General features: G+C 37.7%; 10 protein-coding genes across 10 annotated transcripts; 2 read left to right on the plus strand and 8 right to left on the minus strand. All coding sequences in view use genetic code 12, as the record gives it.

Moving 5' to 3' along the window:
* Positions 1–289: 289 nt before the first annotated feature.
* KGF56_002564 (uncharacterized protein) lies at positions 290–1,540 on the plus strand (the record flags this gene model as incomplete). Its single annotated transcript, XM_049323807.1, has 1 exon — positions 290–1,540. One exon carries the CDS (start codon positions 290–292, stop codon positions 1,538–1,540), a length of 1,251 nt encoding a protein of 416 aa, XP_049180364.1.
* Positions 1,541–1,663: 123 nt separating this feature from the next.
* On the minus strand, positions 1,664–4,716 carry RAT1 (ssRNA exonuclease; the record flags this gene model as incomplete). Its single annotated transcript, XM_049323808.1, has 2 exons — positions 1,664–1,939; positions 1,996–4,716. 2 exons carry the CDS (start codon positions 4,714–4,716, stop codon positions 1,664–1,666), a joined length of 2,997 nt encoding a protein of 998 aa, XP_049180365.1.
* Positions 4,717–5,138: 422 nt separating this feature from the next.
* GRX3 (monothiol glutaredoxin) lies at positions 5,139–5,891 on the plus strand (the record flags this gene model as incomplete). The annotated part of the gene is made up of 1 exon (XM_049323809.1): positions 5,139–5,891. The coding sequence occupies one exon, from the start codon at positions 5,139–5,141 to the stop codon at positions 5,889–5,891; it is 753 nt and encodes a 250-aa protein (XP_049180366.1).
* Positions 5,892–5,974: 83 nt separating this feature from the next.
* KGF56_002567 (uncharacterized protein) lies at positions 5,975–7,666 on the minus strand (the record flags this gene model as incomplete). The annotated part of the gene is made up of 1 exon (XM_049323810.1): positions 5,975–7,666. The coding sequence occupies one exon, from the start codon at positions 7,664–7,666 to the stop codon at positions 5,975–5,977; it is 1,692 nt and encodes a 563-aa protein (XP_049180367.1).
* Positions 7,667–7,861: 195 nt separating this feature from the next.
* Positions 7,862–8,992, minus strand: KGF56_002568 (lysine-specific demethylase; the record flags this gene model as incomplete). Its single annotated transcript, XM_049323811.1, has 1 exon — positions 7,862–8,992. One exon carries the CDS (start codon positions 8,990–8,992, stop codon positions 7,862–7,864), a length of 1,131 nt encoding a protein of 376 aa, XP_049180368.1.
* An 812-nt stretch (positions 8,993–9,804) lies between these two features.
* Positions 9,805–11,367, minus strand: KGF56_002569 (uncharacterized protein; the record flags this gene model as incomplete). The annotated part of the gene is made up of 1 exon (XM_049323812.1): positions 9,805–11,367. The coding sequence occupies one exon, from the start codon at positions 11,365–11,367 to the stop codon at positions 9,805–9,807; it is 1,563 nt and encodes a 520-aa protein (XP_049180369.1).
* Positions 11,368–11,934: 567 nt separating this feature from the next.
* Positions 11,935–14,460, minus strand: SUL2 (sulfate permease; the record flags this gene model as incomplete). The annotated part of the gene is made up of 1 exon (XM_049323813.1): positions 11,935–14,460. One exon carries the CDS (start codon positions 14,458–14,460, stop codon positions 11,935–11,937), a length of 2,526 nt encoding a protein of 841 aa, XP_049180370.1.
* A 1,907-nt stretch (positions 14,461–16,367) lies between these two features.
* KGF56_002571 (putative phosphotransferase) lies at positions 16,368–18,608 on the minus strand (the record flags this gene model as incomplete). Its single annotated transcript, XM_049323814.1, has 1 exon — positions 16,368–18,608. One exon carries the CDS (start codon positions 18,606–18,608, stop codon positions 16,368–16,370), a length of 2,241 nt encoding a protein of 746 aa, XP_049180371.1.
* A 2,126-nt stretch (positions 18,609–20,734) lies between these two features.
* On the minus strand, positions 20,735–21,466 carry HFL2 (negative cofactor 2 transcription regulator complex subunit; the record flags this gene model as incomplete). The annotated part of the gene is made up of 1 exon (XM_049323815.1): positions 20,735–21,466. The coding sequence occupies one exon, from the start codon at positions 21,464–21,466 to the stop codon at positions 20,735–20,737; it is 732 nt and encodes a 243-aa protein (XP_049180372.1).
* A 518-nt stretch (positions 21,467–21,984) lies between these two features.
* On the minus strand, positions 21,985–23,265 carry SEN2 (tRNA splicing endonuclease subunit; the record flags this gene model as incomplete). The annotated part of the gene is made up of 1 exon (XM_049323816.1): positions 21,985–23,265. The coding sequence occupies one exon, from the start codon at positions 23,263–23,265 to the stop codon at positions 21,985–21,987; it is 1,281 nt and encodes a 426-aa protein (XP_049180373.1).
* Between the last annotated feature and the right edge of the window lie 256 nt (positions 23,266–23,521).

Raw genomic sequence — 23,521 nt, forward strand, 5'->3', positions numbered from 1 at the left:
AAAAACAACAACAAAAACAAAGGGAGTTATGTGGTTTACAATGAGGAAGAATTCAATCAAACTTGGGGGTTAAATTGGTATTTAACTTCGTCTCCTGTGTTCGTTATTGCTTTCCCCCACAGTTTTTCTCTTATACCAATTGTGGCGAGTTAAAAAAAAAATAAAAAAAAAATATAAAAAAAAAAATAAAAAAAAAAAAATACAAAAAATAGAAAATGAAACGTTCTTAGATAACAGCAATTTTTATTTCCCCAATGTTGAGTAGCTAACTCACCATTGCAATTGAAAGATGACAAAGATGACTCAGCAATTTCTGCTCTACTTCAAATCAAAAAAGATTCAAGTAGATTTGAGCGAGAACGAAACTGGGTATTTGTTATCATCATTTGAAAAAGACTCGATTGTGAACAATACTGAATCGGTATCGTCGTCATTAGTGGACATTGTTGAGGAAATACCGTTTAGTTTACGCGCAAATAAGGTGTTGATAATTGACTCTTTGAAGTCAGGAACTGGTAGGCTGGATGATAAAGATATATCTAGATCCCTTATTGAACCTTTGTTTCAATTGTTAGAAATTGAATTCACGTTATTTAAAACCAAGACCGCTAGGTCAATAGAAGAGATTGCCAAAAGTTTAGAGCCTGTAAATACTACAGTAATATTTATCAGCGGAGATACCTCAATAACTGAATTTATAAATGGGTTGGGCAAAATTCAAGACGATTTCAAACCGGTCTCTATCTCAATATTTCCAATTCCAGCAGGCACAGGAAATAGTTTTGCCTTGTCACTAGGTTTGGCCAATCAATTATCAGCCGTCGCTCAGTTATTCAAAAGCACTCAGCTATCGCCCCTTTATCTATACAATTTAAAGCTCCCTCAAGGGTCCTACCACCTAGTCCAAAACGAAGCAAAAAATCTCATCAATTCCAACATGAGATTCATTGTGGTATTTTCCTGGGCTTTCCACGCCAGTTTAGTTGCGGATAGTGATACACCAAACCTACGCAAATACGGATTGAAAAGATTTCAAATTGCAGCACAGAATAATTTAAGTAGAGTTCAGGAGTACCAAGGCGATGTAATTATAAAAAGTGCCAGCGGAAGGGAAGAAATCATAAAAGGTCCATTTGCATATTGGTTGTTAACCCCCGCACAAAAATTTGAACCAACTTTTGAAATCTCGCCAAGAGGAAACATATTGGAAAATTGTCTATATTTGGTGGCGTTTAGAACAAAAGAAGAAGAAAGAAAAAAAGATAATAGTAGTAGTGGCACTGGCAATTATATCATGGATATCATGACAGAGGTATATGACGGAGGAAAACATATTGAAAATCCAAATGTAATCTATAAGAAAATAAATAAAGGCGATTGTGTAAATTTGTTGACCAAAAATTCAAAAGAATTACAGCAGAGGCGATTTTGTGTCGATGGTAGTATAATTGCATTACCAGAAACAAACAACCATGAAATAGAAATTCAGGTGGGCGATAATAAAGAGGAGCATGGATGGAACTTATATATAATACATTGAAGGAAAAAGAAAAAAGAAAAACACAACCACTAGTATCTATATCCGTTTTTCCCTGTAGCTTGCGGCTTTTGAGGTAAAAATCCAGTGTTGGCAGGATTGTTGTTGTTTGCGTTGAATCTTTGATTACGGTTCTGATATTGATTTTGATTCTGATTCTGATACTGGCTCTGATATTGATTTTGATTTTGATTTTGATTTTGATTCTGATACTGGCTCTGATATTGATTCTGATATTGATTCTGATATTGATTCTGATATTGATTCTGATTCTGATTCTGATAATATTGTCGATGGTTTTGTAGAAATGGTTGCTGGTATACCTGCTGGTTGGGGTGATGCACTGTGTTTCTGTAATACCCCTGTCCCGACTGCGGTTGCATTTGCTGATACTGGTTTCGACTATTAGGTGGCAATGTTTGTGACTTGTTATCAACTCCATCTCTTATCATCTGCACATAGGATCTATATCCACCTCTTCGCATACTATATGTCTTGAAAATCTCTCTACCAGCAGGTCCGTTATTGACATAGTCATTAGATCGGAAGCCGAAATTGTTGTTGTTACTACCATTATAATAATTTCCCAGTCCTCTGCCGTAATCGTTGGAACTTGATTTATAAATAATATCGTTTTTATCTGCAACAGTCAACACTTTGTTTGCCGATATGTATCCCGTTAGAAGCATCGACTTTCCCTTTTTCTTTTCTGGAAAATGATACTCTACTTGTAAGTACTCCTTTTTGCTAATATCAGGCATATTGCCCTCTTTGAGCGGATAATTCAATACTCCCATTGGCTCAAACCCTTCGAGTTTAATTGCGACACCACCTAAACCACTTTTCGCACAGTTGAAAACAATCTTAGTCTCCAGCTGTTCGAAAAAGGCTTCAATAAACCTTTTGTAATTCTTATTGTGATTTGAAATAAAAAGTTCCGCTTCCTTGTTGATATTTCTGTTTGACTCGTATTCTGTTAATTCTCCATACTTTCCCTGAACTGCGGTTAATAATCTCTCTTCGTCAATAAACGGCAATAGCGGAATACCTTGCCAGCTCATCTTTTTCCCATTCATATCAATTTCAAACTCCTCTGGGTAAAAATCAATAACCTCACTATCTGGATCTTTCATCAAGCCATGAAACACTTCGGGTAAAGCGTGGCATGATGCAGCTGGCAACACAGACATCAATTGTTCATAGGGCCTAAAAGGTTTTCCAAGCTCAAATTTAATGCCATCTGGAAATAATTCTTTCAAGTTTGTCATGTCAGAAGCAAAAGGCGCATAATGATACGGATAGAACCATGTCCAAGAGGGACAACCTTGATAGTAGTACAAAGCAACCCATGATATCCCTTCGATATAGTGCTTCACCACTTTCCTCCTCATTTCCTCAATCTCGCCCTCGTTCTTGCAATGGAACTTTACCTCATAATATCTGTTTTGATACCCCGGCTCATGCAATCTAATATCGTTATTCACAAGTTCAGGTTCAGATTCAGATTTAGATTCAGGTACAGGTACAGGTACAGGTACAGGTTCAGGTTCCTCCTCATCTGGTAATTTCCTTTTTCTTTTTTCCTCAGTTATATCTTCCAGATCAGTGTTTATAGCAGAAGTGCCCGCGGAAGTCTCGCCATTAGTACCGTCCTCTTGGAACTGTTCCTTTTTCTTTTTAGAGTCGATTAATTTTTTCAAAGCAGCAGCAGCATTAGTATTTGACATTCCTGCCATAGTAAGAGTATCTCTATGATGGACTATATCCTTGTTAGACAAAGGTGCATAGTTGTCAACAATGTTTCCGCTGGTATCCATTAAAGGCAAATTTACATCTGCTTTCATAGGCGCCTTGTCTTTTCCCTTGGAAACTTGGGACAAGTAAACGTTTTTCAATGCTTTGTCCTGTTCTTCGGCCAATTTCCGCCTCTTGCGACTTTCTTCTCTCCTTTGTTCTATTCTAAATCTATTTTGGAAAATCTCATCCTCCTTGACGGCCAAATCAGCCAACAATATTTCAACACTTTCCAAGTTTAGCATCCCATCACAAGTTACATAGTCGCGTAATTTAGAAAGACATCTTTTCCAACTATTAACCAAAGTGTCAATAGCATTATCTCTCACGTCTAAGCTCGGTAAATGGGGCAAGAAATCATTTCCTGCAAAGAAACAAATGAAAACCCAATCGTCGATAGCACGTTCCAAGTCGAATGGAAACGAAATTTGCGGGCTCTGTAGTTCCACAGCCAAGTACTCTTTTAGCACATTAACATGCAACCACAAAAATGGCTTTTTATTTTCCCTTTCTTCTTTTGCTTCTTCTTCTTCTTCTTTGGTACCCTTATCTTTTCTGCTGGTGCTGCTTGATGCAGCAATATGGTCAGAAATGGTCATGCGCTTCTCTTGATTTGCAAAGACATCCTCTCTCAATACCCTAAAGTGCGGTTCATGAGTTGCCAACCCCAAAAAGATCAAATCTGCATCCAACCCATATATACAGTGCCTCGTGTTTGGATTATACAGAGCATCTGACCGTTGAGATCGTATAAAGTTCATCAATTTATGTTCTCCTTCTCCCGGGACCGTTGCGTCACTTATGATAACTTGCAAATTGGCCCAACCAGGGTCGTTTGCCAATTTATATGCAATCCAGTACCTCAACGCTTCGGCTAACCGGTCCATAAAAGGTGTACCTGGTGTAATTGCATTTGAATCCCACAGTTTTTTCCCCTTTATAGCGTCATTTATTATTTCACCACGAGCTTCCTTTTCCATAATTTCCTTCTCAATAGCCATATCCTTAATCTTTGCATCCTGAGCCGACCTGAATCTCCTTGCTCTCTGCTGATTCATCTTAGCTCTAGGTGCAACACCATCAACGGCAATCATCAAAACCTTCCTTGGGCGCGCCATCATCAAAACTCTATCCGTATAAGCAAAGATATCCAAGAACATCTCATCTTCCGTCTCTGGTGCCTTTTTATGCTCAGGATGAGAACATGGGTGAACAATACCGTTCATATCCAAGTAAAGATTATCAACCTCGCCATTTGGATTAGCATCTTCATATCTAGCACCAGCACCACCAATACCAATCTCTTGGTCATCAGCTTCTACCACAGGTGATATGATCTTAGGATACTTCCGAGATAACCATCGAAAAAGTGCCGGAACCCCCATAACGTCCTAAAGATCTACCTCCTTTCCGCCAACTCTACCGTTTTACTCCCTTCTTTTATACTATATAAAGGCATCTTCACATCTCGTTCAGCCGTTTTTTTTTTTTCCGGGTAAGAGTCGTGTACTCGAGGCGAGATGCCACATATGGTAGCACCAAAGAGAAAAAATGTCAAAAATTGATAAATTCAACCAACAGGAGGAAGGAGGATGGAGGGATCTTTGATATTGAACTTGTTCATCTTCTATATTTGAAAGGTAGGATAAGAGACAAGGTAGGAAAGCCGATATAGTTATTTTTTTGCTGTTTTACGGATAGGTTTTTTTGCTCAACGGATAGGTTTTTTGCTTAACGGATAGGTTTTTTTGTTATTTTACCGATAGGGTTTCTCTTTATATATTACGGTAGGAGCAGATATCGAAAGATGGGTGTTTTAGAGATTGAGAGCGAACACCAATTTACTGAGTTAACGCAAGCAAATGATTCCAAATTATTAGCATTATATTTCCATACACCTTGGGCTGGCCCTTGTAAGACCATGAACCAAGTGTTTAGAACTTTGGCGGACTCAAAGGCAAATGATCCGTCTATAACATTTCTTTCAATCAATGCCGACGAGTTGTCTGAGATTAGTGAATTATTCGATGTTAGTGCCGTTCCATATTTCATCTTGATTCGCAATCAGACAATTTTGAAGGAATTATCAGGAGCAGACCCAAAAGAGTTTATTGCTGCTTTGAACCAGTTTGCTGGAGAATCGTCAAAAAATGCTATTCCAGCCACAGTTTCCACAACAACAACAACAACAGCTGAAAAATCTCCCCTGGCATCTGAACCAGTACAAGAGTCAGAAGAAGCATTAAATGAAAGATTGCATAAGCTCACAACTGCAGCCCCAATTATGCTATTTATGAAAGGTTCTCCATCAAGCCCTCAATGCGGGTTCTCGCGACAATTGGTAGCCATATTGAGAGAACACCAAGTAAGGTTTGGCTTTTTTGATATCTTGAAAGATGACTCTGTAAGACAAGGATTGAAGAAATTCAGCGATTGGCCAACATTCCCGCAATTATACATCAATGGGGAATTTCAAGGCGGGTTGGATATTATAAAGGAAAATATAGAGGAAGACGAGCATTTTTTTGAAAATGCCGTAAATGCTACTGCTGCTGCTTGATTGTTTATCCAAGGTGTATAATATTTATAGGTTAATAATACAGAAAGAGAAACAAGAAACAAGAAACAAGGAAATTTTTAATACTATAGTTTACCCTGAGATATTAGAAGATCGATCTCATCATCATCAGAGAAACCCGCGTCTGATGATGATGATGATGATTGTGAAAAATCCGCATTGGTTTGAGAGCTATCCTCAATGGGGTCACTCAGTATATTCTCATCGTCAAGATCATTGTCAAAATCAACATTATTTCTTCCACGAGCTTGTTCCTCAATTGCTGTGTCTATATCATTTTGGAATTGGTCATAAGCATAAAGTGTAGTGCGCTCTTCAGCAACAAAATTTTCATCCGCATATAGCTCCTGAAACTTGCCGCCTAGTCGATTATATCGAAGACGATGTGTTTTTCCTCTTTTGTTCAAAATCAACGGCAAATAATAACCATCGATTAGATTTAGTGTCTGAAACGACGATTCGGGTGACAAGTATTTTCTATATTGATCAACTTGGTTATATATGTTGCTTCTCATTCTCAACATTTTAAAATGTCGGGGAAACTTCATTTTCAATTTACTAGTTGCACCATCTTTACTTGCTTTTTCTGCTTTACTCAAATTCACTCTAGTTGAACGCGCTCCAATTTCCCCTATTGGACAAATATCACTAATACTCAAATCATTGCAGATTGAACTAGCAACGCTTAACAGGAATTGTGAATTTCGAAAGATGTGGTAATTTTCCAATAAGCCCAAGTTTAATAATGCTGTGTTTTTCTCAGGATACAGTTCAATTACTTTAGCAATGGAATTTGAATTAACCATATTGCCACTCTCGCCTTCAAACTCTTTACTCGAAAAGATTATCTTCCCTAGTGCATGAAAGATGCTCAACGAGTTTTCCCGCGCATACACCTTAGATGTTTCTTTGTGAAACCTAGCCCACATTTCCAAATTGGATATAATTGATCTGATATCGCCTACTTTATATAAATCTGCGAGATAAGTTTCAAAAGATCTATCATTCAACAAACCAACCATACCTTCTCTCTTCAAAATCGGCCTTATTGTTTTGTTTAAAAAACGAGGTGCTAAAGAATTAAACTTTATAACTTCGACTTTCGAACTCTTGAAAATTTCCTGGCTGAGCAAAGTTTCCACGGTCATATTGTTTTCGAGACTGTATCTTGCTCTTTCATTGTCTTTATCGTTTCCTTCATATTCAAACTCGCTCAAACACAAGACTAATGGCGCAAATGTGTTCTCGCTGTAGATCCAGTGTCGTAGCGCTTCCCTAAACTCCATCAAGGTCTCTTGGTGATATACGTTTGGAAGCTCTTCAATAAGAATAACGCTGTTCGTTTTGTACTTGCAACTTTGTAAAAAAATAGAAATTCGCTCAGACTCTTGATACTCTATAACTTGATCTTCGTCATTGAAAATGTCACCATCACTAATCATCTCACGAGCCAAAACCTTAACAGTTGTGGACTTACTCGACCCACATGGCCCAGCAAGAACAAGTAATTTGGTACTCAGCTGTTTTCTCATCATCTTCTGTAGCGAGTCTTTGACCTGCTTCAATTTGGTGGGATTTATGCATATTTCAAACGCGTTTTTCGGTGCATACTTATCCAACCATTGGTGATTAGATTCACTAAATTTTTGAGGACTGGGGTGAACCAGGAACCGACCCTCATGATCACTATCGGATGACGTATCCACACTTTCAAATGATGACTCAATAACTCTACATCTCTTCCTTCGTGGTGGCATAAGTTCGTCAATAATGATGATGAAAAGAAAGAATAAAAGTAAAAGCTTGAATTTAAAGAAAGAAAAGAAAAAAATGAAAAATTAAAACATCTCTTTAACGCTTGCTCTTGAAATAAAATTGCAAAAGAAGCAAGAGCGTAGGCTTTCGATACTATTTAGTGACAAGTGATTCTCTCCTCTTACACAGCTTTCTAGTTACAGCTTTATGGCTTGCGATTGAGTTGACTTGAACTTCTTCCATAATTGGCCTACGTTGATATCGACAGCATCGGAAATACATTTGCATTTTTCCGTTGATTTTGCAAACTCAAACCATGTATCGAGAGCAAAATTGACTGATTCTGCTAGATTATAGTCATAATTGAAGCCGGCATGGTATCCGTAAGGGTAAGTTATTATAAACTCACCCTCTCTATGGATTGTGTGGTTCACTGTAATTCCCTTTTTTGCCAAAAATTGCGGCAGAGCTATGAATGTCTTGTGTCTTAGAAACTGTGAGCAATTCTTGTACTCGTCAGCAAACAAATCCTTCATTAAACTAAAAAATTTTTTATTCTCCGATTGTGGAATCAGGTACCATTGTTTCGGAGCACCAAAATGTAGATAATTGATCAGGTATAGGTCTTGATCTTCCAAATGCCATGCAAATGTTGCTTTCCAAGTTCCGGCATACAAATAAGCATTGTTGACACCGGGGATCTCCTCTTCCATCAAATCCAAGATATTCGGTAGTTTTGCTACATTCCAGCTTTTTATATCCTCAGTGAAAAGCGATCCCAAAGTATCAGCTCCATAAATGGGTTCGGCATAAGTTAGCGACTTCCAATAAGCGCGCTCTAAATCTTTGCACTTTTCATCAGTATATATTGAAGTATCAATATTGTATTCTGGAACACAAGATTTTTCTTCCGCCCCCTTTTCGTTAGATTGTCTTCTTTTCCTCTTCTTTGGCGGTTGATAACTCTTGGACAATTCTTTCCACTGCTCTAGACTATACTTTCTAGGTCGCTCAACATTCTGCAGCTGGAAAACACCATGCCCATCATGGTTGATTCGTTGTACTATAGGGTTCCTGATAGATACCTTGGCCAAATTTTCCTTTGTGTAACAACAATTGCTCAATTTCTCAGACCACTCTTTGGGGGGGATTATTCTTACTATCCCTGCTTGCAAACCATACTTATCTATGGCCTTGTTAAATAAGTAAAAGTCCTGAAATTGTGATATACTTGGCTTAAATACCGGCACGCCATTATCGTAAAAGGAAGGCTCCATTGGCTCTATCTCTTCTGAACATAGCACCGAGCTATGCAATTCCGTATACATACTCAGCACCTAAAAGCTTCACAATGTATATCTACTTCCAGCACCTAAGAGCTTCACAATGTATATCTCCTTTTTTCCAGCACCTAAGAGCTTCACAATGTATATCTACTTCCAGCACCTAAGAGCTTCACAATGTATATCTCCTTCTTTCCTTTCTTTCCTTTCTTTCTTTCTTTCTTTTCCTTTATTTTTTTTTTCTGCTTCTACCGAATCAAGTTTTTCACCAAGTGCTAAAAAAAAAAAATAGAACGACAAGGGAATTCAGGGTTCATCATTTCTAGGTCATTTTTCACCCCCCCCCTTTGAAGCTAGGAGTTAGGTTAATTTAAAAAGATAGTTATATTACCTCAGGTGATGTCGCATTCAACTAGTAAAAAAATCCCATCAAAACAAGATAATTTTTCAAAATCGCGGGTTTTCAATGCGTCTATAATAACGTTTCTTACAATAGTTCTTGTACTTGAATTGAGCTATCACTTTATATGGAGTATGAAAGTTCTTTTATACCAACCATATGGAAGTTTGTTGAATAACTTAATTTATGGTATTGGTACATTCTTGGCTAATCTTGGACTTAGCACGAGGTTGATTAGATACTTGAATAACGAGTTGGTTGAAAAAAAGCTAGACGCTGATTATAAGAAATATATATAACACAACCCCACCCCTTGCAACTCTATCGCCGTTCAGTCTAACACAGTAGTGGTGAAAAGAAGATAGCATATCCACCTGGGTTCGATTTAGGATTTTAGCCATTATTGCATCCTTACTCATCACAAGATTTTTGTTCATTTTGTTTTATAGATTCTTTGCTAGATACATTTCAATTTCTCCGCGCTGACCAAATTGACTGTAGAATACCCATTAAAAAACTCCTTGCTGTTTTCATCATTCCATTTGTTGATAACAATCAACTGCTTCAAGTTTCTACTACTCACCTGTGCGTCATTTTCAATGAATTCCTCATCATCTTCGTCCGGTAATAAAGCTTCATCATCGTCCTCGTCTTCATCGTCGATATCGTCTCCTTCCTTGTCTTCTTCATTCCACTCTAAATCTGAGTCATAATCATAGTTGAATGCTGTAGTGGACACGTCCAAGGGATTTCTTAGTATATTCTTAAGTTGACTCTGGTGCTTGGTAGAGTTCCATGTTCCCACATAGGGAGGCTTTGAGTTTTCGTAAAATCTAATGTACTTAATACTAGGAAGCTCGTCTATCATTTTGTAAATCTGCACTTCTGTGGTTGTCAGCATATTGAGTGCCGTTAATATTGACTCGGGAGTAACAACTATGGGGGCTTCTTCAACTGACAGCAGCAAAGTGTACTTGTCTTTCAAAAAGGAACCAAAATCAACTTGGTCAATAGAAGAAGAACTCAGTAGTATCTGATCAAGTGTTTGAATCGATTGCGGTGTCGCCAAAACTGTATCTTTCAATATAACATTTTTCTGAACAAAAAACGGTAGAAATACAGATTCATAATCAGTCTTGGCAATAGTTTCAGTTTTCATTTGAGTTGCAGTGGTATCCATTGCCTTTTTCAGCAGACCTACATGGAAGAAATTTGAAATTTTCAACTGACAGCGCTCTTTTGCTTCCTCTGCTTTTCGTTTCTCTTCCTCCAATCGCTCCTTTTCACGTTCCTTTGCCCTTTTATCATCTTCAATTTTCTGTTTCCTTTCAAGCCTCTCTTTTTCTCTTTCTTCTCGTTTCCTCTCTTTTTCCATTTGTTCAGCTTGCTTCTTTCTTTCTCTCTCTAATTGTTCAGCTTGCTTCTTTCTTTCCCTTTCTTCTTGTTCAATTTGCTTCTTTCTTTCCCTTTCTTCTTGCTCAATTTGTTTCTTCTTCTCTCTCTCTAGTCTCTCAAGCTCCTTCTTCTTTTCTCTTTGTAGTTTTTCCTCTTGTTTCTTCTTTTCCCTTTGTCGCTTCTCTTCTTCTAATCTTTTTCGTTTCAATTCCCTCTCTTCCTCTAGTTTCCGCTTTTTAGCTTCTTTCTCCTCCCTCTCCTCTTCTTGTTTCCTCTTCTTTGTTTCCTTTTCTTCTTCTAGCTTTCTTTTTTTGGCAATCTTTTCAGCTTCTTTTTGACGAATTTCTTCTTGCTTCTTTTTTGACTTGTCATCTACATCAGTACTTTTTACTGACGGATCATCTACATCAGTACTTTTCACTGACATATCATCTCCCCCAGAACTCTTCACTGACATATCATCTCCCCCAGAACTCTTCACTGACGGATCATCTCCACCAGGACTATTCACCGACTGTTGTTTAACTTCATTAACATCAACATCAATCTTACTTATCTTCTGCGTCATTTCACTATTCTGCGTTGACGAATAGACACAACTTTGGTTGTCTTTAAACTGAGACATCTGAACACTAGTCATTCTCAAAAGAATTACAACAATTGCCCAAAAAACGTAAGGCCCTGAGTAAGTGCTACTGTCAATTAAAAGTCTTTCAAACCAGTAAAGCCATATACAAACTCGAAACTTTTCAAAATATAAAACGCGTATAGTGAAAAAAATAAAAATGAAAAAGATTGATACCAACCCTAGCGAGCGAAGCGAGCTAGTGGAGAGAGACTAGACGAGTGAAGCGAGCTAGTGGAGAGAGACTAGACGAGTGAAACGAGTCTAGTCGATAGTAGATAGACTATATCTATCGAGTAGTACTCAGTAGACACTATCGAGTAGCACTTAACAGCTATACCGACACTATCGAGCAGATGGAGCAGATCGAGCAGAGTGAGATGGTGGAGCATCACTTAATTGCTTGTTTCAACAGTAATTATCCCATACTCTAATATATAATCGGTGCTCTGATTCAATGCCATACTCGTATTTAAACATTAATCTGATAGAGTCTAATATATAATCGGTGCTCGAATTTATTGCCATACTCTAATATATATATATATATATATATATACTCTATTATTATTGATAGTTTGGAATATCCAAATGGAAAAATGGGGTATTAGTACCAACAGCGGCAAGGTACTGCTCATCAATACCACCTTCTAGATCATCGTAACCAGTAGCTATGTCTACATAGTTGTTACTTGATGTTAACCCATCTTCATATGTACCAAACCCGGCATTTAGTAATCCTCTTCTAATCCACGGGCTCAAAATTCCCGAAAAATGGAATTCAACTTCGCGATCAGCATATGCATTCAAAGCTTTTCTCAAATCAACCAAGGCCTGAATTGAGGTAACGTCAATTTGTGAAACCGTCGAGAAATCAAAATGTATAATACGTAGAATAGGACGAGTGTCCTCCTCGTGTTTTTCAGCAACATTGTACTTTCTCAAAAATGGCAAGTTCCACTTTAGAGGACCTGGATCATTCCATGGCCTAGATCCAGTATCAGTTGCGCTATATGGTTTTGCTCTTTTGGTCAATCTTTTGGCTTCATCGGACACTCGATCAATTTGCCGCGAGGCATTTGGATATGTAAATGATTCAAGCGGTTTGAAAACCAAAACTCCCGGAGGAGGTGGAGTCACATTCAATCCTTTATTTATATTCTTCTTGTTTAACGGTACCCATCGAGTATGGAACCTGATTTGCGGATTAGCTCTTTTCAATGCAAATGTAGTCGTTTTATCCTGTACATTATCATTCTTGTTGTCTTTTGTCTTGGTCTCTTCGGTTGCTCTATAATTAGAACCCCTTGATAATATCTGGTGGATTTCTATATCTGAAGAGTCACTGGAATCCAACCCAGTAAAATCGTCACCGTCTATTGAACTACTGCTTTGTTCAATAATTGGGTTGATAATTTCAGCAACTTGCACTTTCCCCAAGAAAAGCCCATTTGGAAGAGCAATTCTCCACAACAAGACAACGAGTGAGGCGGCAATAGCAAAGTAAATACCAGCTTCAATGGTAACAAAAACAGTCAATATAACTCCAATCAAAAATATACCACAATCAATGGGGCTGATTTTCCAAAAAGACCACGTGACTTTATAATTAGCCATAAGATCAGAAACTGCGTGAATAATAACTGCTGATAAAACTGCTTTTGGGATATAATAGAAGCTTGAAGTTAATGCGTATAATGCCAATAAGACAACGCAACCGGTAAAGATACCAGCCAATGGGGTACGAACACCACACTTGGCCTTCAAAGCCGATCTTGAAAATGAACCAGTTGCTGGGTATGCATTGAAAAAAGTTCCAATCAAATTATTAACACCAATAGCAATGACTTCCTGATCTGGAACAACCTTATAGTCGTTGACTCTACCAAAAGATTTGGAAATAGCAATGTGTTCCAATAATAAGATAACAGTAGAAACTGGAATTTCAGAGGCCATAGCACCAAGAATGCCATCGGGAATAGTCATAACACCAACATGTCTTAATCCGCTTGGAACGTCTCCAATAGTACTAAATGGTGGCTTAAACTTATTCTTGGGACCTTCAAATGCAATTTTTTTGGGGTGAACAATTCCCCATGAGATGGCCGTGGCAACAATGATAACAACAGCATTTCTCAATTGTTGGAAATAAAAAAAATACATCTTGTATCTTGGCCACCTTTTTTGAGCCCATTCAGTACCAAATTTCCAAAGGTACAAAATAAATAAGGAAACTAACCCAAAAGCAGCATCAACTTTTGTATGTGGCAAATTCTTTAAAGTATTTATAATGACATGATAAGTTGCATCTCTGGTATTAACCTTACTGTTGTATCCCATCAATGCAGGGACTTGACCAGAAATAATGTTAAAGGCAGAACCCGTCATAAAGCCCATAACAGCAGGGATTGAAATAAATTCCAAAATAAAACCCAATCTCAAAATACCAATACCAGTAGCGATACCACCACAAATCAAGGCCAAGAATGTAGCAATTTCAGCGGGAGCGTACTGATCACCGTATTTGCTTTGAACATGGGCAACAACTTTACCAACTTGCAAGGACATAACAGCAACAGGACCAATAGAAACATCTTTACTTGTAGCGAAAAACGAGTAAATGAAAACACCAACAAACGAAGAGTATAATCCATATTGCGGTTCCAAACCAGCCAATTGGGCATACGACATTGATTGAGGAACCAAGACGACACCAACAGTGATACCTGCCACCAAGTCACCATAAAGCCATTTATAATTGTAATGTAAAATCCACGAAGCAATAGGGAAAAGAGAAATCAAGTAATGCTTGATAAATTGTAATGGGTTTGCAAACACATATTGGAACCATTCTTTAACAGTAACTTCCTTTTCATCGTAAGCTGGAACATAATAGTTTGAGTTGATATTGTGGGCACTTTCTACATCTTTCAGCTCTCCAGAGTGAAACTCGTGCGACCGCCTTGGTGGGTGTTGTTGTTCGTGTTCATGTTCATGTTCGTGTTCCTCAAAATCGGGATACAAATGCGGTATTGTTGACTGAGGCCCACTCTGAGATGTTATTGATTGCACCTTATGAATGAACTCACTCATTTTCAATGATGATATGTAAGTTATTTAAACTGAGGTGGGGAAGGGGGTGGGAAGGGTAGAAAACCTATTCACTTTTTATATGAAATATGCTAGATGCAACTAAATAGATGGGAAGTGAAGCTTGATACAAGATGAGCAAGGGAGAAGAGCCGCCTTTTCTTCTATTGTCTCAAATAAATTGCAAACTGCAACGAATGCTTTTTATACGGTGAACGCCTTATACTTAACAACTGATGCAGACTGAACAATAAGAAAATGAACAAGTTGACAACAGGAGTAACAGCTCACAGTAGTAGCAGACCACAGTAATAGCAGCACTACGTTTTGAATGAAGAAAAGAAAAGACCAATACTTTTCAAAAAATTGTGGTTTTGAAATTTTCCAATTTTTTTAAATTTTTTTTTAATAAAAAAGAAAAAAGTATCAGTGAAATGCCTTAAAAAACAGAATAAAAATAAGGTTATCCTATTCAATTGCCTTTTGACTCTTGATACAATTCAGCTTCTGTAGAAGCTTGGGGAAAAAAAAGGGGCTATTATCTGGTGATTTTTGAAGGTGGAATTTTTCTTTTGCTGGTATAGATTTCTAATTGATGCGAAAAGAAGCTTATTCTGAAATTTTTAAAGATGGTTTTTATAGTCATGAGACTTGTACCCCCCTGCCGAAATCTTACTTTTTAGGTTTCACTAATGCTTAACAACTATACACCATATACACTGAACAATAATCTTCAAGATCCTACCATCGTAAACCCACTCGATGTCGTCATCTTTATCTGGCTTAAAAAGGTGTGGCAGTTGATGATCTAATTGCTGCGAAAAAAGTAAAATTTCAATTTAGCTCACAATTGTGAGAAGTCACGTGAACTTTGATATAATTTTAATTGCCCATTTAGTTTCTTTTTAGGGAATAGATAAAAATAATAATAATAATAAGAAGAAGAAGAAGAAGAAGATTGCAATTGGCAATAGGCAAAAAAAAGCGGTTACCAAGATTTACGGTATAAATTGTGGAGCTTCCAAACACTATGTGTATCATTGTTGTTGAGTGCTTTTGTTGAAACGAGCCTCCCCTCCCCTTGCATCACTTTGTTTTTACTTTTCCAGATTTCATGTATTAACTAATGTAAGGAGAAACTTTCTTGTTTTGCGAAATTGCCTTAAATGGAAAATTGCTTCATCTGTTGTTCAGATCTGAAGTATACGTGAATTTGGTTACATCTTGAAGCATAGTCGTTTCCAATCTGCTTTTTTATTTCGAAACTCAATGGCTGCAAAAAAGTTGCTCGTGTTCCTGTATATAAACCACTATCTGAGCGAAGCGAGATAGTGGAGGCAGCACTGACTACATATCTCGGAAAATCAAACTCAAACTTTTTTTTTCTTGTCTCATTTGGATCACGTGATATGACAAATAACACTATCCTATCGAGCAATCCTATTGAGCAATCCTATCGAGCGAAGCGAGATAGTGGAGCAATCCTACCTCTGATTGACGCTAGAGGCTTGATATAGTGGAGCACACATCTGATTAACTACCTCTGATCAGCACTAAAAACTTGATATAGTGGAGCACACATCTGATTAACTACCTCTGATCAACACTAAAAACTTGATATAGTGAGAGCACACTCTGTTGTAACTCTCCAACTTACAACTACTCCTTATCTCTATCCCTTATCTACAACTTACAACTGCTTCTTGCATTTACTCCTTGCATCTACCCCTTATCTTTACTCCTTACATCTTCTACTTACTTTTTATTCCTACACCTTTTTTGTACTCTTGAAGTCTCGTGACTTTTCTTTTATTTATTTTTTTTTTGCTAGAAAAAGAGCTAAAGTTTCTGATACATTCTTGATCTTTCTCTCTAAGTGTTTGCATCATCTCTAAGCGTTTGTATTCTCCCTATGAGCTTGCATTTTCAGCTTCAATCTCATCAGTCATCTCCCGGTATCTCTGTTGATTAAAACACTGCTCTAAAAAGATTTTATACTTCACATTCAACAATTTTCTATCCTGGTCATCTTTCGAGGTGGGATTAACAACTTTACCTGGACCAGTCATTTGCAGCATGATCTTCCATAATAATGCACCAGAGCTTTCTTCCGCCTCTTGCTTCTTAATAGATGACAATGGTTTTATATTCATTCTTGCCAATTTTTGAGACAAGTCCTTTTGTGTCTCTTGCTTGGGGCCAAACGATAAAGACCCTTCCTCGTCTGATTCATTGTCGCTTTTGGATTGAGAAGAATCCGCTTCTGGTATACTTGGCGGTTGTTGCACAGGCTGGTTGAAGTAATCAATCTCCTTGTTATCGTCAAGTGAAGTCATACTCAAACCTGGATTAACATTGGGGTACGAAAACGTAACCAAGTTGGTGGACGACGTTGCGGTTGGTGCAGTATATGGCGAAGGTGGTGGTATATCACCACCTCTTGATTGCATCTTTTGTAAATTAGCTTGTGATTTTTTCAATGCTTTGGATCTAGCACTATTTATTCTATCTTCGCAATATTCTTCAACTGCTTTAACGGAAGCAACTGCTCCCAATATTGCTGAACCAAAAACAACTGCAGCATCAATATATCTGGGAATGACAACGGGCAAACCAGTACAGTCAGCTAGCAATCTCATCAACAACCCGTTACGACATTGTCCTCCGCTCATAAAGATACACATAATCTTATGCCCACCGTCTTCCATATGCTCAACAATCTGTCTTGTTTGTTGAGCAATAAACTCACATGCTCCAAAATAGTTGATAGCCAAATCATCTAATGAATTGTCTAAAGATTGTCCGATAATATTCGCCTTCATTCTTGGATCTGCAATTGGGGATCGGTTACCATGAAAGTCACCATAGAAATACATGTGCTTAGCAAGTGACACAACAGATCTTTCATTTTTATCCTTCACCATTTGTTCTAATCTGGCATTTAAATAATCGAATTTGGAAATATTCGATTGATCTGCAGCTCTTAGCAATTCCTGATTGGCAGGGTGGATACTCAAGACGTGTGCCAACAATTGACCTGTTATGGATTGGCCACCTTCGGCCAACCAGTATCCTTTAGCCATAACATCCTTATAAGGACCCCAAACCCCCTCAACAAAGCAAGGCTCCTTGGTCATTGCAATGTGACAAGTTGATGTACCGGCAACGGAAGCTAACCTACCACAAGCGTCTCCAATAGAACCTTCAATGTTTTCTTCAAGTAGTGCTGGAACATCTGCTTTAGCGGCAACTGTGCCTACCCAACCTGCGTAAGCATCAATAACTGGCGAACCAACAATACAGTCAACAGTTAACCCCAACTCACTAGCCGATTTCTCGGTCAACGTTCCAACTTTTTCACCTGCAGTCAAGTATGTGCCATTTACCCCGGGGGTACCACCCAATCTCCTAAAGTTATCTTCAGTTAGTTCAGGCATATCAATTGATAGTAAAAATGGCTCAGACCAACCAGTTTTAGAACCTTCGACTCCTAAAGGAACGAATCCTTGCTTACAAACTACTGAGCAGTAGGATCTAGTTTCTTTACCGGATGCCTTGTGGACCAAATAATCCGCCAAGTCGTAGAATTTACAATCCTTGATCCCCCCAGGCTTGTGATGTTTCAACCACTTCATCTTGGGTAACTCCATCTCTATTGACATTTGTCCACCAACATATTTAAGACACTTATCGTTTGTAGCATTGATCTCGTTGGTTTCCTTTTCTGCTCTGTGGTCCATCCAGAGAATAATATTCTCCGAGGCATTTTCCCAATCGGGTCCTACTGACTCCGGTTCGTCAGTTGATTCCGATACCGCAACTAAGGAACAAGTTGCATCAAATCCTATACCAAACACATGTGACGGATCAACTCCGGATTCTCTCAAACAATGCTTAACGCAGAAACATATAGCATCCCAAATTTCAGTTGAATTTTGCGTAATGTAATTTAATTTTAACTCATGTCTTGAGATTGGTTTTTCGGCTAAGCCCAAGATAAAACCATTTGTATCTATCAAACATGCTCTTGCGGAACCGGTACCAACATCAACACCGATGTAAAAAACATCTGGTTCTGCTGGAGGCAATTGGTTAAAAAAGGATGATTGTCTTTTATTCGAGAGACTGGTATTTGATCTAAGTGCCACCATTATTGTTATAAAAGGCTAAAGAGAGAGGAAAAGAAAAGAAAAGAGAAAGAAAAAGAATAGAATAAGGGGATGTTGAATAGATTTTTTTTTGAAAAAAAAGTAATATAACAAAGAAGAAAGTGTTGATGTATTAGTTGTAAAGGTATATCGAGAAAGAAAGAGTTACAATAAAGGTGAAATAGCAAAGTTTGACGATTAGTGCATACAAATCATGACAAGAGGAAAGAGAAAAAAAAGGGGTCTCTTGCAGCGAAAACTCCAGGAAAAGATGGAGTTAGTGCATAAGAGGAAAAGATGGAGTTAGTACATAAGAGGAAAAGATGGAGTTAGTGCATAAGAGGAAAAGAACAAGGCCAAAAAGACACAACAGGATTGAAAAGAACTGGGTTTTTTCAAATCTTCCGATTGGTCCAGAAAGGGGTGTGTGTGGGGGGGGGGGGGTGCCGAATGGAATAAAAGTTGGCCCATGTAGCTTTTTTAATAGCAACCTTTTTTGCAGGTGAGCTTTGAAATACCTTTGACGTATTTTTTTCTCATACATCAAATATATAGGTCTATCGCTTATCTTAAGCGCTTTTTATTTTTTTTTCCTTGATTCAGAATTTGTATCTATTGAACTGGACCTTTTTCTTTCCTCTAGACGAGACTATCAAGTAGAGCGAGATAGAGAGATGGTCTGAAGGAGAGAGAGAAGAGATAGACTATCGAGCAGAGCGAGTTAGTCTAGAGGAGAGTAGATAGATCCTAATTGCCAGAATGCCATTTAAAGCTAGTCTTTTGTACCATTTGGCACTCGCTCTGCTCACTAGTGTCACTAATGTCACTAGTCAGTGGCACTCCACTATCTCGCTTCGCTCGATAGTGTCACTAATCAGTGGCGCTCTACTATCTCGCTTCGCTCGATAGTAGAACAAGATAGTAAGAAATAAACGAAAAGCATTAAAATCATGAAAAAATGCCACAAAGTAATAACTAGATCAATTTCTTTACAGTTTTATAGTCCTTAATTTTCTAAACTAAAACTTGTCTCGTTTAACTCATCGATTTAATTAACAAGTGAGTTTCGTATATTAGACTAACTTATGTTTACACTATCTCGCTCCGCTCAATAGTAGAGCAGCATTGACTGTCACCAATGGCAGACAGTGTGTTTACACTATCTCGCTCCGCTCAATAGTAGAGAATTATTATACTCTAATTATATTTATTGCAAGTTACATCGTTATCACGTGACTCGAAAACCTTACTAAAAAAACATAAGCGCGTTATTTTTAGCAACAATACTCTTTGCAAAACACTGTTTGTATCATCTAAACAAAAGTGAAATGAAATGCAAAATTCTATTTAAAAAAAGAGGGCGTTTCTCTCAAGTTTATTGCCTCAAAAGGCAGGTTGGTTGTGCAACACACGGGTTTGACTGCAAATTCTCTCTCTTCATTGCACAATAAGGTGTAAGGTATATTACAACTTTTTTTCTTTCCACCAATTCTATTATATGTACCCATTGATTTACTCCAAATTCTCTACATTATGTATCAACAGTATGAAAAGTGAAAAAATATATCTTTCCTTGGTGAAAAGTATGAGAAGTGAAAAAATATGCTTCCTTGGTGAAAAGTATGAAAAGTGAAGAAATATGCTTCCTTGGTGAAAAGTATGAAAAGTGAAGAAATATGCCTTTCTTTGATGAAAAGAATTGAAGTGAAAAATCAAGACTCTAGTCAAACTTGATTTTTTTGTTTTCATGACATTTGATTTAAATAAAAAAAACCAGTTTTTTTAAATCAACCAACACACACACATACACATACAAACTACTGAGTGTTGTAACGGCTACTGAGTGTTGTAACGGCTACTGAGTGTTGTAACGGCTACTGAGTGTTGAAACGGCTACTGAGTGTTCAAACGGCTACTGTGTGTTGTAACGGCTACTGAGTGTTGTAACGGCTACTGAGTGTTGTAACGGCTACTGAGTGTTGAAACGGCTACTGAGTGTTGAAACGGCTACTGAGTGTTGAAACGGCTACTGAGTGTTGAAACGGCTACTGAGTGTTGAAACGGCTACTGAGTGTTGAAACGGCTACTGAGTGTTGTTCCACTATCTCGCTCTGCTCGATAGTGGAATGTCAATTCTTCAACGAAGGATACTTTTCAACAGCCTCTACTAAGAAATCAAATTGCTCAGTATTCTCAATAGCAGACTTGATATGACTTGCTGTAATTCTTTTAGCACCCTGCTTTTTCGCCTGTAATATAGACACTTCCACCAAGTTGGCCATAAATATTTCCAAGGCCCTACCAACAATAATTGGAGTCGCCTGAGCAACTTTACCAATTTCCTCATCGCTCTGCATAATCTTTTTGATTCTTGCAGCTGGGAAATGAGTTTTAATTTTTTCAAAACTCAGTAATATCTGTTCCTGTGATATATGGTTTAAATTTGATGCCGAAGACGATGCTTTGGGCGAGTGGTGGTCTACTTGAGACGCCTCTTGCGGTAATGGCTGCTCTTCAATCGGTTGCGTTTCTTCTAGACTCGTATAATTGTTGAAATTATAATTGTAATTTGGTAGCGCCAGCGGCAGCGGTTGTTGTTGTTGTTGTTGTAAAGGCAAACCCGTGTGTTGAGTGAATGAAGCTGTGTGATTGTTACCGCCAAAGTTGGTAGCATGGCTATGGCTGTTACCGCCAAAATTGGTACTATGGCTATGGCTGTTACCGCCAAAATTGGTAGTACTGGTGTTATTCTCAAGGGGTGTTGTTGTGTCAATAAGATTGCTTATACTAGTTTTACTTCTATTGCTTAAGTAATCATTCTTATTATTGTCGTAATTCATAAGATGTCTTAGATTCGACATTGCTCTCTAATTTGTTAGCGGTAGTGTACAAATGTTCAAATTTATCAAGGTCGTTGGAATAGGGGAAAAAAAATTGGATTCCTTTTTGTTTTTTTTTTTTTTAATTGGCAAAATTCTGCCAGGTATTTATATTAAGTGGGCAGGATTTTGTATGACAGTTACGTGTAAGTGCCGACGAGATGAGATGATCTACTCGCATTTTTTAGGGGCATGTATTATTTGTGCTTATATACACGACTACAATTTTTTTTTGCTTTTCAAGAAAGTTGTGGTCGTGTACGCGTACATAAATTATAGTAGTGATGAGTATCAATGATGAGGTGAATCAATGAATAATGTATATGATGAGGTGACGTTTTGTTCTACAAACGTCACAAATCTTTTGTAACAAGCTACTAAGTGAGGTAACAGTTTGTTCTATATTTTTAATCTATGAGGCAGTTTGTTTAATCAATGAGGTAGTTTGTTTAATTGATGAGGCAGTTTGTTTAATCGATGAGGCAGTTTGTTTTATATATTTAGTCTCTAGACCGGCTAGGATTCCACCTTTTATACAAAATTTCTGATACCCTATATCTACCAAATAATTTCTTTATTACTAGGCCATCATCTACACCATCGTTACCATTACTAATAATCTCATCAAACTCAAATTGACTCGGTGGCTCAACATAAATATGTACAAAACTTTTCTTTACTCCGCCAACTACTCTAGCCCCTGCACTCATTTGAAACCAATCCACCATACCCACACTCCTCTCGCAACTCATCCTCCCCTCAAAATCTCCCACACTCTCATCTCCCACACTCTCATCTCCCATACTTTTTTCATCTTCCAATATCTGTATACAGAATTCGGCATGTGAAAATGGCGGACCTCTCTTGTACAATAAATAGTCAGTCCCAAACTTAACACCAGACCTAACACACCACCCTTTGCTCCTAAAATAATGATATACAATATAATTAATAATGAATTTATTATTAGCACAAATCTTGTTATTCCCAGCATATAACCGACAACAGTACTGAAATAATTCTTGTAAACTCATTGCTTTTATATCATCAACCACACTAACAATGTTTAATGCAAATTTCAAGAAAAACACTTCAACCGCTTGAAGTTGTAAAAACTCCAATTGAACGAGTTTTCCTTGAGTGTCAATAACAAACTTGTCTTCTTTTCTGACATCCGCATCTAATGGCTCTTCATCCTTTTCCTTTTCCTTTTCCTCCTCCCCCACAACAATACCAACTCTCTTTCTAAACTCAACCAAACTCTCATCCAACCGCTTCATCTCCTCCAACTCCGCTTCCTCAATCGTATTTTGTTTCTCCTTCAATTGCAAATCTTGCAATCTTTGTCTCTTCTTTTTAAACTCAATTCGCTCAGTTCTTCGAACTTTAGTTATATCTTCCATTGCAAGATTCCTCTTTTGGAAGGTACTATCCTCCAAATTCAACCTTGAAATGGTTCTCTCTTTCCAGGTTGGTTCAGATCGCGAAAGAATACCTTTACCAAAAAAGCCCAGTCTCCATAATCTGGTCATAAAAGCCTCATTGACGACTTTAAATACGCCATCTTCTACCAAGACCTCAACCAAATCCTCTTGACAGCAAGTGTCTCGAAGCAGCAATAAATAGCATTTGAAAAACTTGAATAAATACAAAATCCACGAAAAGACACTTACACTTTGTCTATTTACCCTTAAGTCGATACCATATTTTTCGCTGGCTAAAACAATAGGTAATGGCTTTTGATATATTCTATTTAAATATCTCGAATTTTTTTTACCCATTAACTATCGGAAAAAACAAACAAATGTTAGTAACAAAAAACAAAAACAAAAAAAGGCCCTTCTCTTCAATGAATTGCCTCTCTCTCTCTCTCTATCTCTCTATCTCTCTCCCGCGTTATTATCTATCAGATACCGTTGTAGTCTATTTTGAGAAATCATGTAACTCACACCGATCTTTCGATCTTAAAGACATTATAAAAATATTATATCATCACTAAAAGAAAAACACTAATAACAGAATTATAGCATTCAAAAG

The sequence above is a fragment of the Candida oxycetoniae genome (genome assembly GCF_023343755.2).
Source record: "Candida oxycetoniae strain CBS 10844 chromosome Unknown scaffold56, whole genome shotgun sequence".
NCBI lineage: Eukaryota > Fungi > Ascomycota > Pichiomycetes > Serinales > Debaryomycetaceae > Lodderomyces > Lodderomyces oxycetoniae.